Source organism: Amblyraja radiata, chromosome 7 (genome assembly GCF_010909765.2).
Source record: "Amblyraja radiata isolate CabotCenter1 chromosome 7, sAmbRad1.1.pri, whole genome shotgun sequence".
In the NCBI taxonomy this organism is placed as follows: domain Eukaryota; kingdom Metazoa; phylum Chordata; class Chondrichthyes; order Rajiformes; family Rajidae; genus Amblyraja; species Amblyraja radiata.
The window spans coordinates 86,311,314-86,325,967 of record NC_045962.1 but is presented as its reverse complement, the minus strand read 5'-3'; the positions used below and the strand labels follow the sequence as shown (position 1 = coordinate 86,325,967).

At 43.4% G+C, this 14,654-nt stretch overlaps 1 protein-coding gene across 1 annotated transcript; it reads right to left on the bottom strand.

Moving 5' to 3' along the window:
* Positions 1 to 338: 338 nt before the first annotated feature.
* On the bottom strand, positions 339 to 14,027 carry LOC116975601 (tubulin alpha-1D chain-like). The gene is made up of 4 exons (XM_033024902.1): positions 13,903 to 14,027; positions 4,849 to 5,071; positions 4,558 to 4,706; positions 339 to 2,118 (listed from the first exon to the last, which is right to left on the bottom strand). The coding sequence occupies exons 1-4, from the start codon at positions 13,903 to 13,905 to the stop codon at positions 1,144 to 1,146; spliced, it is 1,350 nt and encodes a 449-aa protein (XP_032880793.1). The 5' UTR covers positions 13,906 to 14,027; the 3' UTR covers positions 339 to 1,143.
* Positions 14,028 to 14,654: the final 627 nt, after the last annotated feature.

Below are 14,654 nucleotides of genomic sequence, written 5' to 3'. Positions count from 1 at the left end.
TGACATTTCGGGTCAGGACCCTTCTTGTCTTGGTATCTCTTAAGAATAATACAACGCATCCATCTTTTTTTTAACTTTTGGGATTTATTGTCTTTATATCCCTGTGGGTCTCAAGAATAAGTACCATGTTTCCTTATCTGGTGTGGCGCTGCAAGTAAGGGTTTAATTGTTCTGTTACAGAACATATGAAGATAAAACACGACTCTTGATATAAATTGTTAAGGCATTAGGTCATCAAATATTTGGAGACACTATGTATTGGCTTACCAAGGCCAACCACCCCACCCTCGAAATCCCACGATTAGCATTGGAACAAATAATAAACAAAACTGCAGATGTTCAATTCAACTTTTAGTTTATTAAAAGTTTGTTCTAAACATTACAAATATTGAGAATGGTTAATTATTTCTCTTGACATTTTAAACAGGAAGCAGTGCCATTCAGGCACAAGACATACCATTTTACACCAATGCTGTGCTCTAGATCAGAGAGCGGTGAACAGGAGTCACCTGAAAAAACAATGCTTCTGTTGAAGTGGGCTTTTTCTGCTAATACTCAGCCTCAGTTATAATGCAGGATACAGTTTACAAAGGGATAATTCCTTCCACTGAAACTTTGGTACGGAATACATTTTGAATAATTCTGTTAACCAGTTGTGTTGCCTGGCATGCAGTGTTTTGATAAATGAGGGCAGTTGTCTTCATAAGCAGTTGGGAGTAAACTGGTCCAATGATCTGCGCTGGAATGCTATTGTGTGTGGTCATTAAATTAAGCAATCCAAACTCTAAGAAATTAGTGGATACATCAAAGATCTCACTAGGCCCAAAGGTATGGATTAAACTGTCATATTTACTTCCACTGTTGATGGTGTAGCTATATATTTTGCTGTACAAGGTGAATAACCAATCCTTTTCCGATATATGAATGTTTACTAATTGTCCACTCTGCTCAAGATTGTTACACTTTCTTACAATTGTAATACTCAGCAAATATTCGACAAAAGCAGCAGAATTTTAATAATGAGAGCAAACTTCCATTTCATAGGAAAAACATACTAGAAATCAAATCTCTTTCCCTAGAAGTACAGCATAAATCCAACCAGCAAATTAACCTCAATCAACAATTAGGAATGGTTCAGATTATCTAATATTCTTCTTCTTCACCTTGATCCTCAACGCTGTCAGCTCCAACCTCCTCATAATCCTTCTCCAAGGCTGCCATGTCTTCACGGGCCTCGGAGAACTCTCCCTCCTCCATTCCCTCCCCCACGTACCAATGCACGAAGGCTCTCTTGGCGTACATCAGGTCAAACTTGTGGTCAAGACGTGCCCAAGCCTCAGCGATGGCAGTGGTGTTGCTCAGCATACACACTGCACGCTGCACCTTGGCCAGGTCACCACCGGGCACCACAGTGGGAGGCTGGTAGTTGATGCCAACCTTGAACCCAGTCGGGCACCAGTCAACAAACTGGATGGTACGTTTGGTCTTAATGGTGGCGATGGCAGCATTGACATCTTTTGGCACCACGTCACCGCGGTAAAGCAGACAACAAGCCATGTACTTGCCATGGCGAGGGTCACACTTGACCATCTGGTTGGCCGGCTCAAAGCAGGAATTTGTAATTTCAGACACAGACAGTTGTTCGTGATAAGCCTTCTCAGCTGAGATTACAGGGGCATAGGTAGCTAGAGGGAAGTGGATGCGTGGGTATGGGACTAAATTGGTCTGGAACTCTGTTAGATCAACATTCAAGGCACCATCAAAACGAAGGGACACTGTAATAGAGGACACAATCTGACCAATGAGTCGATTCAAATTGGTGTATGTTGGTCGCTCAATGTCCAGGTTTCTGCGGCAGATATCGTAGATGGCTTCATTGTCCACCATGAAGGCGCAGTCTGAGTGCTCCAGTGTGGTGTGGGTGGTCAGGATGGAGTTGTAGGGCTCCACCACTGCGGTGGAGATCTGAGGAGCTGGGTAGATGGCAAACTCTAGTTTGGACTTCTTGCCATAATCTACAGACAAACGTTCCATCAGCAGGGAAGTGAAACCGGAGCCGGTGCCTCCACCAAAGCTGTGGAAGATGAGGAAACCTTGGAGTCCTGTACACTGGTCAGCCTGTGAAGTTAAGAGTGGAAACAAAACGGAACACGTTACAAAACAGCTAGACCATATGGAGTTTGAAGGCAGATAATTTAAATTTCCTCAAATGTTACTGGTTTTGTTCTAATATTTGTTTACTGATTCACCAAGTCCACGAATAATTTGTACTAACCATCACTGAACCCCCTATACGCCAATTTTGTACCATTTTTTAAAAAAACCCTAAAGTATTTCGAAAATCACCAAAATTCAAATTTGATTAAATGAATTATTACTTTGTGAATGATCAATAAACCATAAGCCAATTCTTGTCAGCCTGTACTTGGGTATTGTGTTTCTTTGTATTCTATGTTCAACTGTGCTCCTTCTCAGTTTGCATTTGGCAATTGTCAGGTTTAATTGTTTGAGACTGCTTTGAATGCCATTGGGATCCAACAGCCACCCATCGTGCCAGTTATCATCTAAGATAAAACAACTTACTCCACACGATTTACTAATAGGAAACAAATGGATTTCCTTCTTCTCCCGTTGGGCAGAAGATGCAGAAGCTTAAATGCAGGACCACCAGACTCAGGAACAGCTTCTTCCCCTCTGTAGTTAGGCTTCCATAAGCTTGGGCACTGTTCGATTAACCTCTACCCTATTGCTGACATTGAACTTGGTCGCTGGAACTGATGCGCTACAATGCTGAGCACTATATTTGCACTCGGTGACTTTCCCTTTCAATGCCCATTCTGCGTGAATTGTCTAGGTGTGGGGTTATTATTGTCACCTGTTCTGAGGCACGAAATAGGTTATTAAATAAAAGTGGGGCAAGATTCATTCTTACCCCACTTTGGACAGAGTGCACTGGCTGTGCCTAGTTTACTGGAGTTTAGAAGAATGAGACATGAGGTTGTTGAAACAAACATTTATTTTGCTGCTAATGGTCAAGAATTGTCAATCATTTTTTTCTCCAGAGGTTGTGATCTTTGCAATTCTCTACCCCAAGGACCATCCATGTTCATTTTAAATTATTACAGGTAGAGCTGATGGATTTTTTTTTTGGACCAACACTTTGGCACAAACTGAAGAAGGGTCCCAACCTGAAACATTGTCTGTTCATTTCCCAGCTTGGATGCTGCTTGACCTGAGTTCCTATGGCACTTTATGTATCACTTGAACCTGGTCTGCCATTCAGTATGGAGATTGTGTAAGATGGAGTTTAAATCTAGAATCATTCATGATCTTAACTGAATGGAATTCAGATTCACATGATCAATTTGTAATGGTCTTGCACTTAGAGAAGTAATTGCCAATTGGAGCGAGGGAAGAGGGTGTGTGAGAGATCAGAATCTAGGAACTGGAGACCTAATGGAGGGGTTTATATGTAACACCACCAGACTCAGGACCCCCCCCCCCCTCCTCTGTTGTTAGGCTTCCATAAGCTTGCGCACTGTTCGATTAACCTCTACACTATTGCGGACTTTTAACTTGGTCTCTGGAACTGATGCGCAACAATGCCCAAATCAACTCATTAAGAGCACTGGTGAGCTTACTAATCGCAAAGAGACTGGCAGGCCAAGGAAGACCTCCACAGCTGATGACAGAAGAATTATCTCTATAAGAAAGAAAAATCCCCAAACACCTGTCTGGCAGATCAGAAACACTCTTCAGGAGTCGGGTGTGGATTTGTCAATGACCACTGTCCACAGAAGACTTCATGAACAGAAATACAGAGGCTACACTACAAGATGCAAACCACTGGTTAGCTTCAAAAATAGGATGGCCAGGTTACAGTTTGCCAAGAAGTACTTAAAACCACAGTTCTGGAAAAAGGTCTTGTAGACAGACAAAGATTAACTTAGATCAGAGTGATGGCAAGAGCACAGTATGGAGGAGAGAAGGAACTGCCCAAGATCCAAAAGCATACCACCTCATCTGAGAAACACAGTGGTGGATATTTTTCTATTACAAATCTCAGATTGTGGAGTACAGGGGCAAATAAATAAATGACAGGTCTTTGTCCCAAACATTATGGAGGGCGCTGTATGTTCTCTGCAATTGTCAGTACAATGCAGGATCGTTCTATTTTACTCTATTTTCAGGTGCCAGTTCAATGATCTACACCTTCAAACCATCCAACACAGGGGTACCTTAAGAGCTGTGGACAGATGTTTACCAGCAGCTGGTTTGGAAACTACAAGAAGGCATTTCACTTGTGGCTCTAAACACGCATCAAGGAGATGTGATCTTTTAGTTATCCACTCCCTGGTCAGGATTGAAACACAGGTTTTCGGATGTGAAGGGAAATCTCTGAAGCCGCCATCATAGCCGAGTACACCATCAGGTCCTCTGATAAAATATATGAAAATAGATCATATATAAGTAGTGTGGTCATGATATTCCATTAAACCAATTAACAGAGTACTAGTCTCCCCTCTTGTTCAACTGACTGTAAGGCAAAAATCTCACCAGTTTACGAAGCTTGTCCAGGACCAGGTCAATTAGCTCCTTGCCAATGGTGTAGTGCCCACGTGCATAATTATTGGCAGCATCTTCCTTACCAGTGATGAGCTGCTCGGGGTGGAACAGCTGGCGATAGGTACCACCACGAACCTCATCTGGAATGCAAAACAGCAGCAAATCTTTTTCCATTCTTCCAACCACACACAGAGTAGCAGCTAAATAAAATACTATTTGACTTTCTAACAAGAGGCTCCGTAAACAGGAGAATTACAACTATTTCTCGCTGGCAGGCCTTACCGATCACAGTTGGCTCTAGATCGATAAAGACGGCTCGTGGGACATGCTTCCCCGCTCCAGTCTCACTGAAGAAGGTGTTGAAGGAGTCATCGCCCCCTCCGATGGTCTTGTCACTGGGCATCTGTCCATCGGGCTGGATGCCATGTTCCAAGCAGTACAGCTCCCAGCAGGCATTGCCCATCTGGACACCAGCCTGGCCAACATGGATAGAGATACATTCCCGCTGTGGAATGAAACAAGCGATTAGCACAAATCATAACTTGGAAAGCAACAAATTTAGATGTCACAAATGCAGCATGTCATACTATTGTTTCCTTATTAGGCACATGAAGCAGTTAGATATTAATGCACAAGCACATGATGCAATTTTCTTCTTGTAAAATGATTCTTTTTTAAGGGAGGCGCAGCAGTAGAGTTGCGGCCTCACAGCATCAGAGGTTCGGGTTAAATTCTGACCATGGATGCAGTCTGTATGGAATTTATACATTCTCTCTACAACCGCATGGGTTTTCTCCGGTTTCTTCCCACAATCCATATGTGTGCAGATTTGTAGGTCAATTGGTTTTGGTAAAATTGTATATTGTTCCTAGTTGTAGGATGGTGGGCGATGGCTGGTCAGCACGAACTCACTGGGCCGAAGGGCCCGCTTCTGCACTGTATCTCTCGAGTAAAATCACAGTAACAGCAAGAGGAGATAAATTGAATTGAATTTCACAATTATTGATGTTTTAATCGAAGTGAATGAAAAAACAAAGTTAGTTCCCACTTGCAGACGTGCCTGAACGGCATTGGCAGAGAATTCACATTCTAGACCCAGTAAATAAAGTATTATTTTCCAGACATTTGTTTTTTAAATCATTTTTTGATTATCCTAATTTTATTATCTTATTGTTTCACTATTTATTGTCATAATATCCAACTGTATCAGTTTTCTTTTAAACCACCAATAAAAGGCAAAATTTCTCTGCTCACAGCTGTTGTCCAACTTGCTCTGTATTTTCACCGTTACAATCCCTAGTATCTGCACTGATGGCTTTAATCTTCTCAGTAGTCAACAAAGCTCTCAATTATCTTCCCCCCCCCCCCATGACAATCATGTGGTAAATTCACTTTAATGCATACATATCCTTCATAGTTGCCCAACTCCTTGCAATACTCATGTCACGGACTATTCATTTGTACTGGTTCCTCTATCTCCCAATGCCTCGATCTACAAACCATTCAGATTTCTGCTTCTAATTCCACAAAACCCTCCATTAGGTCTAGTTCCTAGATTCTGATCTCACACACCCTCTTCCTTCGCTCCAATTGGCAAGCACTTCTCTAAACGCAAGATAATTAGAAACAGATTATAGATCATGTGAATCTGAACAGCCATTTCATTTAAGATCATGAATGATTCTAGATTTAAACTCCATCTTACAATCTCCATATTGAATGGCAGACCAGGTTCAAGTGATACATAAAGTGCCATAGGAACTCAGCATGTCAAGCAGCATCCAAGCAGGGAAATGAATAGACAATGTTTCAGGTTGGGACCCTACTTCAGTTTGTGCCAAAGCATTATTCCAAAAAAATCCATCAGCTCTACTCGTAATAATTTAAAACAAACATGAATGGTCCTTGGGGTAGATTGCAAATATCACAATCTCTGGGGGAAAAAAAAGAAAACAAGATTGACAATTCCAGACCATTGGCAGCAAAACAAAATCCATCTGTTCAGAATTTTTATGTTTCAACAACCTCACCTCCCTTCTAATCTTCAGTAAACTAGGCAGAGCCAATGCACTCTTTCCAAGGTTATCTGATCATAAGAATTCAACTAGTAAATCCAGGATGTGTCATTTTTAAGCATGGAAACCAAAATTACTCTGTAAAAAGGTGTTTTTAATCAGAGCAAGATTTCCTTACATTTATATCCCCACACTTTAAATTAAAATGAACATTTGCCATAATTCTTCATGTTAGTGTACCATGTAACATACCCACACGTTAATGTATCATGTAAGTTTACCCAGGCCCCTTTCCCCATCTATTATTCATCACTTTCTCAGCATAAAAGATCTAATTTTTCTTAAAAGAATGAATCTTACCCCACTTTTATTTAATAACCTATCTTGTGCAGCAGTTTCCACTATTGTCATAAGGAATGAGTAGAATTAGGCCATTCGGCCCATGAGGTCTACTCCGCCATTCAATCATGGCTGATTTATCTCTCCCTAACCCAATTCTCCTGCCTTCTCCCCATTACCTCTGACACCCATACTAATCAAGAATCTATTCTCAGTTATTTCTTTTTAAACTTTGTAATGGCAACAATCTTTGCCTTTTCATCACCATTCCCAAGCCATCACTGTATGATTAACCGAGGATACCCTGGAACTGTATCTTGTGAACCATTGTGCTGCCCTAACTGGCCACTAACTAGAAAAAAGTTGCAGTTATTTCTATCCTCAATAATCTAGTCAACACTTTCTCTAGCGTATTCTCCCATTCCCCCATGGCCGGTGTACAACTTTTCATGTGGCATCTTATTCAATGCCATGTAAAAATCCATATTCACTGCATTCTAAGTCCTCATTATCTACATTATTAATCCTCCCTTCTATCTGCAGATTTTTTAACTTATTGAACTACTTTTTATTTATGATTCGATTTATGATTCATAAACAAATGGTTGCACATGCCCAGCACAACCCAAAAACAAAAGGAAGGTGGAGTACATTTTAAATTGTTATAAATAAATTTTATGTATGCTTGTTTAAAATACAATTACAGTGCTGATTCTATTTAACATTCTACTTGAGGCTTAGGGGTTCCACAAAACAAACGTTGTCAACGGCCTTTGCCTACATTAGATCAGAACAGCATGCATCAAACAGCTGAACCTATTACATAGCCAGTCCAAAGACAAATCCCCTAAGGCTCACTGTTCTATGCAAAAGACAAAAGTGACTGGTTAGGTAGGAACAATGAAAATGCTTGAAATGATTAAAAAGTTGGAATTTGCTGATACAAGAACTGCTCATGCATGGATTTCACCGACTATGGGTATAAGCAGTTGCCAAATTCCACAAGCATTACGCATTCAGGAAGCTGATTACATCCACTCTCACCAACCACACTGACACAGAGTTTTGAATAAAGATTTATCTGAAGTTAGGCAGTTAAAGGTTAGGTCACGGAACAGTATGCGCAATATTTTTTTTTTAGATCTTTCCACTTAAATAAATTTGTACGCTTGGCATAAATACATATCCTTACAGTTCGAAAACCATCCTTTAACAATACATGAAGCAAAACAGAAAACACTGGAAACGGTCAGCGGCTCAGGCAGGATCTGTGGAAAAACCATCAATATGTTAGGTTGGAGACCCTTAGTCAGAATTCAAAAAATAAAATTTAAAAAGCACTTAAGATGCAGAAAAGTGGGAAATGGATTGAACAAAGGGAATATTTGCGATAGAACAGGCTAAGGATACCAGGGGATGAAATGGCTAATGGGAACAGTTAGGGGGGGTTAAGTTTATTTGTGTTTCCAGCAGGGCATGTACTGAGAGTGTAAAACCCAACCCCAAACATTTCGAATATTATTAAAGATGGATGCAGACCCAGGAAACTGCAGATGCTGGAATCTTGGACCTCAATTATTAAGTCTAGATAGCTCTGGTCTAAATAATTAGTGGAGGGAACGTGCTCTTAGAAAATCAAAGAAACTTCACAATGCTGCACTGCGTTTCAGCCTATCCTGATCTCACCTTTAAAATTCAGTCCATAGGTCTGAAGGTCACAGCTCAAGAGCACACCCAAGAACTCTGCCTCGCTCAGCTTCCAGACAAAAGCAGTTCTTATCCCCTTTCCAATCAAATCTTAAAGCCAAGATAGACACAAAATGCTGGAGTAACTCAGCGGGGACAGGCAGCATTTCTGGCGAGAAGGAATGGGTGATGTTTTGGGTCGAGACCATTTCTTCAGGCTAATGTCAGGGGGGTGTGCGGGACAGATGGAATGTAGTCGGAGACAGTAAGACTGGTGGGAGCTGGGAAGGGGGGGAGATGGAGAGAGGGAAAGCAAGGGATATTTGAAGTTAGACCCATACCGTCTAGCATTTGACTTCTCTGGTAAAGGAAATAAGAACTTCCCATTTACGCCAAGACCCGCAAATGTATGGGAATGACTAGTTTTCTTTCACTCTTAATTTCAATGTCAACACAAGTTTATTCTATCTTTCTTTACAGCTACAAGATAGCATCCTACATCTCTTCTGCAACTATCTCAGTGCAGTTTTCCCTATCGGTAGTAAAACTATAGTCTCGTTTGTATATGTTTGAATTTATAGGATCTAAGACATGTTGGCAAATTAGATCCAAAATTGGCCCGCCATAGGTATGGGAGAATGGTGGAAGTCTGTTTTTGGAAGCCTCAAACCAGCAAAGATCCTATAGCGAGCAAGATAGTCCACTCGACGAAAAAGACGTAGTACGGTCATGGGCAGATTCATGGGTAATTATAGGCTCCATTTCCGTAACCGGCTTCCGTCTCCGCACCAAAGATCCCATAGGATAATAGTGCGGAAACATCCTCGTAAACATAAAAGTTATTTGGGAAAAATCTTCTCACTTTCAGAATTTTAATTTATTGACACAAACTGTCCCCCCACAACGTTGATTACACTGCGAGTCGGGTCGGGTCCGGTTATGGATGAAAAGAAGGCCCACGCTCCGTTGCGTACTACACGTCAGCCCATTGCATTTAGCAGGAGTGGTCCATCTTGCTGGTCCATAATTTCTGCTGTAACACACGTGCCCATACTGTGAATTAGAAATAACTCGATTGATGAATTAGGGAACAATGTGTATTACAGGTCAAAATGGTTATAACACAATTTTGACTGAGCTAATGAAGTATTTACTTTGCAAATTGTCTAGCAGAAAAAGTCTGTTTTGCAAAAAATAAATCAGGAAGAGAAATTGTTTCTATGTAAATACCCGCAGTAACCAGATACCACACTGTCCCTTTAAAGAATGCAGAATGTCAGTATCACCGCAGCTTGCCATTGAAATTCAGAAGCAATCATTTCTATAAGACTCCTGCAAATTACATTTTTAGCATTTTTTACATCAGCATTTTGTGTTTCACTGGATTCCAACATCTGCAATTCCTTGTGTCTGCAGTCTTCTTTCCCCATCCCGTTTCCCCTTAAACCCACTTACATATTCCCCAAACTATTCCCAGTGGAATGAGTAGCATAAATTTATATCTATTATTAAAAAGACCTTTGGTTCTGTAAGTTCTGCAGGAAAAATAACTGATCACACGACTGAAACTCTGCTGCCCGAAAACCCCACTCCCTCAAGACACATTGTTCCAATGCGATCTCTGACACAAGGAACGCAGTCATCGCATTACAGCAAAACTGCATGCATCACAATGGCGCAGCTGGTAGAGCTGCTGCCTCACAGCACCAGAGACCTGTATTCAATCCTGACTGAGTGGAGTGTGCACATTCCTCCCATATCCCAAAGACGTGCGGGCTTTAGGATTAGAGACACAGCATTGAAACAGGCTCCCCAGCCAGAATACACACCAAGCATCGATCACCCCTTCACCACTGGTTCTGTTTTATCCCACTTTTTCATCCATTCCTTACACTATATGGGGTAATTTATAGAAGCCATTTAACCTGGCACAGCTGGTGGAGCCACTGCCTCACAGCACCAGATACCCCGCTTCGACCCTGACCTCAGCTGATGTCTGTGTGGAGTTTGCACATTCTCCTAGTCACATCATGGGTTTTCTAGGTTAACGATCCGCTGTAAATTGTTCCTAATGTGTATTGAGCGGATGAGAAACGGATAACATAGAACTGGTGTGCACAGGTCATTAGGATTTCTTGGATTAGAGAGGGTGTCAAGAAGTGACGAGAGAAGGCAAGAGAATGAGAGGGAGAGGTAAAAAATAGATCACCCAAGATTGAATGGCAGAGTAAATGCTTAAGACTTTAGGGATACAGGGAGGAAACAGACCTTTCAGCCCAGGGTCTGCGCCAACCTTGGAACTACACTAGCACCATCCTACACACTAGGGACAATTTACAGAAGCCAATTAACCTAAAAGCTCGGAACATTCATGTCTTTGAAGAGTGGGAGAAAACTGGAACAGCCGAAGAAACCCCATAGGAAGAATGTACAAACAGCACTGGTAGTCAGGACTAAACCGGGTCTCTGGCGCTGTGAGGCAGCAACTCTACCCCTGCTTCACTGTGCCACGCCAGGCTTGATGTGCTGAATGCCCTAATTCTTCTCCTTTGCCTTACGGATGACCGACGGTCTGCGTGGAACTGATGGACTGCAGGGCACGTATCAGTGCGGTATCTCAAACGCGCCACACAATGTGCTGGAGTAACTCAGCATCCCTAGCGAACAATGGGTTTACCAGGCACCATCCTGCCTGAGGCCATTTGTGACCAGTTTTAATTGATCCTGGTCTATCCACACCTTCAGCTCTCCGCCCTCCCTCCCCCAGCATCTATTTTCTGGACCGCTCACTAGACCCTTCTTCAGACTGAGCATCCCTAGCTTCAAGTATCCCCAGAATTCCTCCTCCTTCTGTCCCTCCCCCACCAGTCATCCTGCTGGTCATCTTCATCATCTCCACGGATGCTGCAGACATTGATAAGACACAAAAATGAATCACTAACTCAGCGGGATCGGCGGCATCTCTGGATAGAAGGAATGGGCGATGTTTTGGGTCGAGACCCTTTAGACAGTCAGGGGAGAGGTAGAATAGGAGCTAAGGAAATGTAAGGTGTACAAACAAGACATCAAAGGGGATGGGGATCAAGGAAAATGTAGAATGGATCATTGTTAGCAAAATGGGGGTGGAAACAAAAGCATACAGCTACCCGCTGAGTTACTCGAGCTCCCTTGTGTCTATCTCGGTTTAGACAATAGGTGCAGGAGTAGGTTTAAACCAGCATCTGCCGTTTCCTGCGCAAATTGGAAAAACACCTCATATATTGCTTGGGCAGCTTACACCTCAGCAGTATGAATAATTGACTTTGCTAATTGCAAGTAACCTTTGCCTTCCCTCTCTCTCCATCCCTTCCCCCATCCCAGTTCTCAGATTAGTCTGACTGTCCTCGTTTACATTTGATCTGTTTTCTTTGTGATTATCTTCTCCTAGCGAACAATGATCTATTCTCCATTTTCCTTGATCTCCATCCCCTTTGTCTCGTGTCACACCTTACATTTCCTTATCTCTGTATCTCCCTCCCCCTGATTGTCACCCATTCTTTCTATCCAGAGATGCTGCCTGTCTGGGTTGGGTCACTCCAGCATTTTGTGCCTCCTCCCTCCCCCTGATTGTCACCCATTCTTTCTATCCAGAGATGCTGCCTGTCTGGGTTGGGTCACTCCAGCATTTTGTGCCTATCTTCGGTTTAAACCAGAATCTGCAGTTCCTTCCTACACTCTCGTGTGTCTTGTCTTCGGTTTAAACCAGCATCTGCATTTCTTTTTTTCTGCACTGATCATCTCGGGCATCTCCAGAGGCTGCCTGATCCACTGGGTTACTGCAACATTTTATGTCTATCTTTGGTTTAAACCAGAATCTGCAGTTCCTTTGTACACTCTCATGTGTCTGTCTTCGGTTTAAACCAGCATCTGCATTTCCCTTCCGACACAAGTCATCTCTAGAGAGGATGCCTGACCCACTGCAACATTTTATGTCTTATCTTCGTTTTTAAAGCAGAATCTGCAGTCCCTTCCTACACTCTCTCGTGCGTATTGTCATCGGTTTAAACCATCAACTGCATTTCCTTTCCTACACTAGCCGTCTCCTGAGAGGCTGCCTGCCGACCCGCCCGGGTTACTGCAACATTCTGCGTCGATCTGCAGTCCTTTGTACACACTCATGTGTCTGTCTTCGGTTTAAACCAGCATCTGCATTTCCCTTCCGACACAAGTCATCTCTAGAGAGGATGCCTGACCCACTGCAGCATTTTATGTCTTATCTTTGTTTTTTTAAAGCAGAATCTGCAGTCCCTTCCTACACTCTCTCGTGTGTCTTGTCATCGGTTTAAACCATCAACTGCATTTCCCTTCCGACACAAGTCATCTCTAGAGAGGATGCCTGACCCACTGCAGCATTTTATGTCTTATCTTAGTTTTTTTTTTAAAGCAGAATCTGCAGTCCCTTCCTACTCTCTCGTGTGTCTTGTCATCGGTTTAAACCATCAACTGCATTTCCCTTCCGACACAAGTCATCTCTAGAGAGGATGCCCGACCCACTGCAGCATTTTATGTCTTATCTTAGTTTTTTTTTTAAAGCAGAATCTGCAGTCCCTTCCTACACTCTCTCGTCTGTCTTGTCATCGGTTTAAACCATCAACTGCATTCCCCTTCCTCCTGAGAGGCTGCCTGCCGACCCGCCCGGGTTTACTGCAACATTTTCGTGTCGCTCCGCATCCATCCGCAGTCCTTTGTTCCTGCATGAGCCACACCCCAGACGGCGGGGCCGTGCGCATGCGCCAGCCACTAGCCAACCCGCATGCGCACGACGGACCCCTCAGCCGGCCCTCCCCCTCCCCCCCCAGGGCGTGGCGCATGCGCGCGGCCGCCGTCCGCTCCGCCCGAAGGGGGAGCAGCGCCGCCATCTTGAGCGCCTTTTACGGTTGAACTGGGAGAAGAAAAAGACGGGAGAGAAACAAGAGAGAGAAAAAACCCCACTCCGCGGTTAAAAAAAAATAAAAAAATCAATAAAAACATGCGCTCCGGAGGAGAAACGGGAATCGCGTGTTCGAAGGGAAAGATAATAAAGCGGCCGCCGCCGGACGCCGCCCGCCCGCCCGCCGAGCGCGGGAAGCCGCTGCTGTGAGGGGAAAGGAAAAATAAAACGACTGAGGCAATTTTCGGATCAAATCCGTCGAAACCCCACGTCGTCGCGTCGATCCCTAAGAGAAAGAGAAAGAGGAAGGAAAGGAATAAAAGAGAAAAGACAAGGTTTTGTTTTTTGTTGCGTTATTCAAGAAGGAAATAACGGAGCGACACGAACCATTCTGGCTGTCCGTCCGTCCGTCTACGCGCTTCGCCCTCGAGTGATGGTAGAGAGTCGGTGGCGGCACTGCACATGCGCTGCCGCGCCTCTGCGCCAGCTTAAAAGCGGGCGGGATGCAGCCGGAGCGCATGCGCCAACCCGCCCGCCCCCCACACTCGCGTAAGTCAAGTCAGCCCACCGTCACGTGAGCGGCCGCCTCTGCGGACAAGGCCGTTCAGCCCGTCAGCTCTGCAGAATGGGATAGGGTGAAAAGAGAATACAAGTTCAAGTGAGTTTATTGTCATGTGTCCCTGTATAATTCAATAAAATTCGTGCTTTGCTTCAGCACAACAGAACATAGTAGGCATTTACTACAAAACAGATCAGCGTGTCCATATACCAGAATATAAATATATACACACTTGTCCGAAACGGCACCATACCAGGCTCTCACGAGGGTCTCCTCGATATCCCGCAGCTCCGCTCTTGCTCAAGAAGTTCAAGAGTTCAAGAGAGTTTATTGTCATGCGTCCCTGATATGACAATGACATTCTTGCTTTGCTTTAGAATAGAATAGAATATTTATTACATGTTGTACAGGGTCTTGGTGAGACCACACCTGGAGTATTGTGTACAGTTTTGGTCTCCAAATCTGAGGAAGGACATTATTGCCATAGAGGGAGTGCAGAGAAGGTTCACCAGACTGATTCCTGTGATGTCAGGACTGTCTTATGAAGAAAGACTGGATAGACTTGGTTTATACTCTCTAG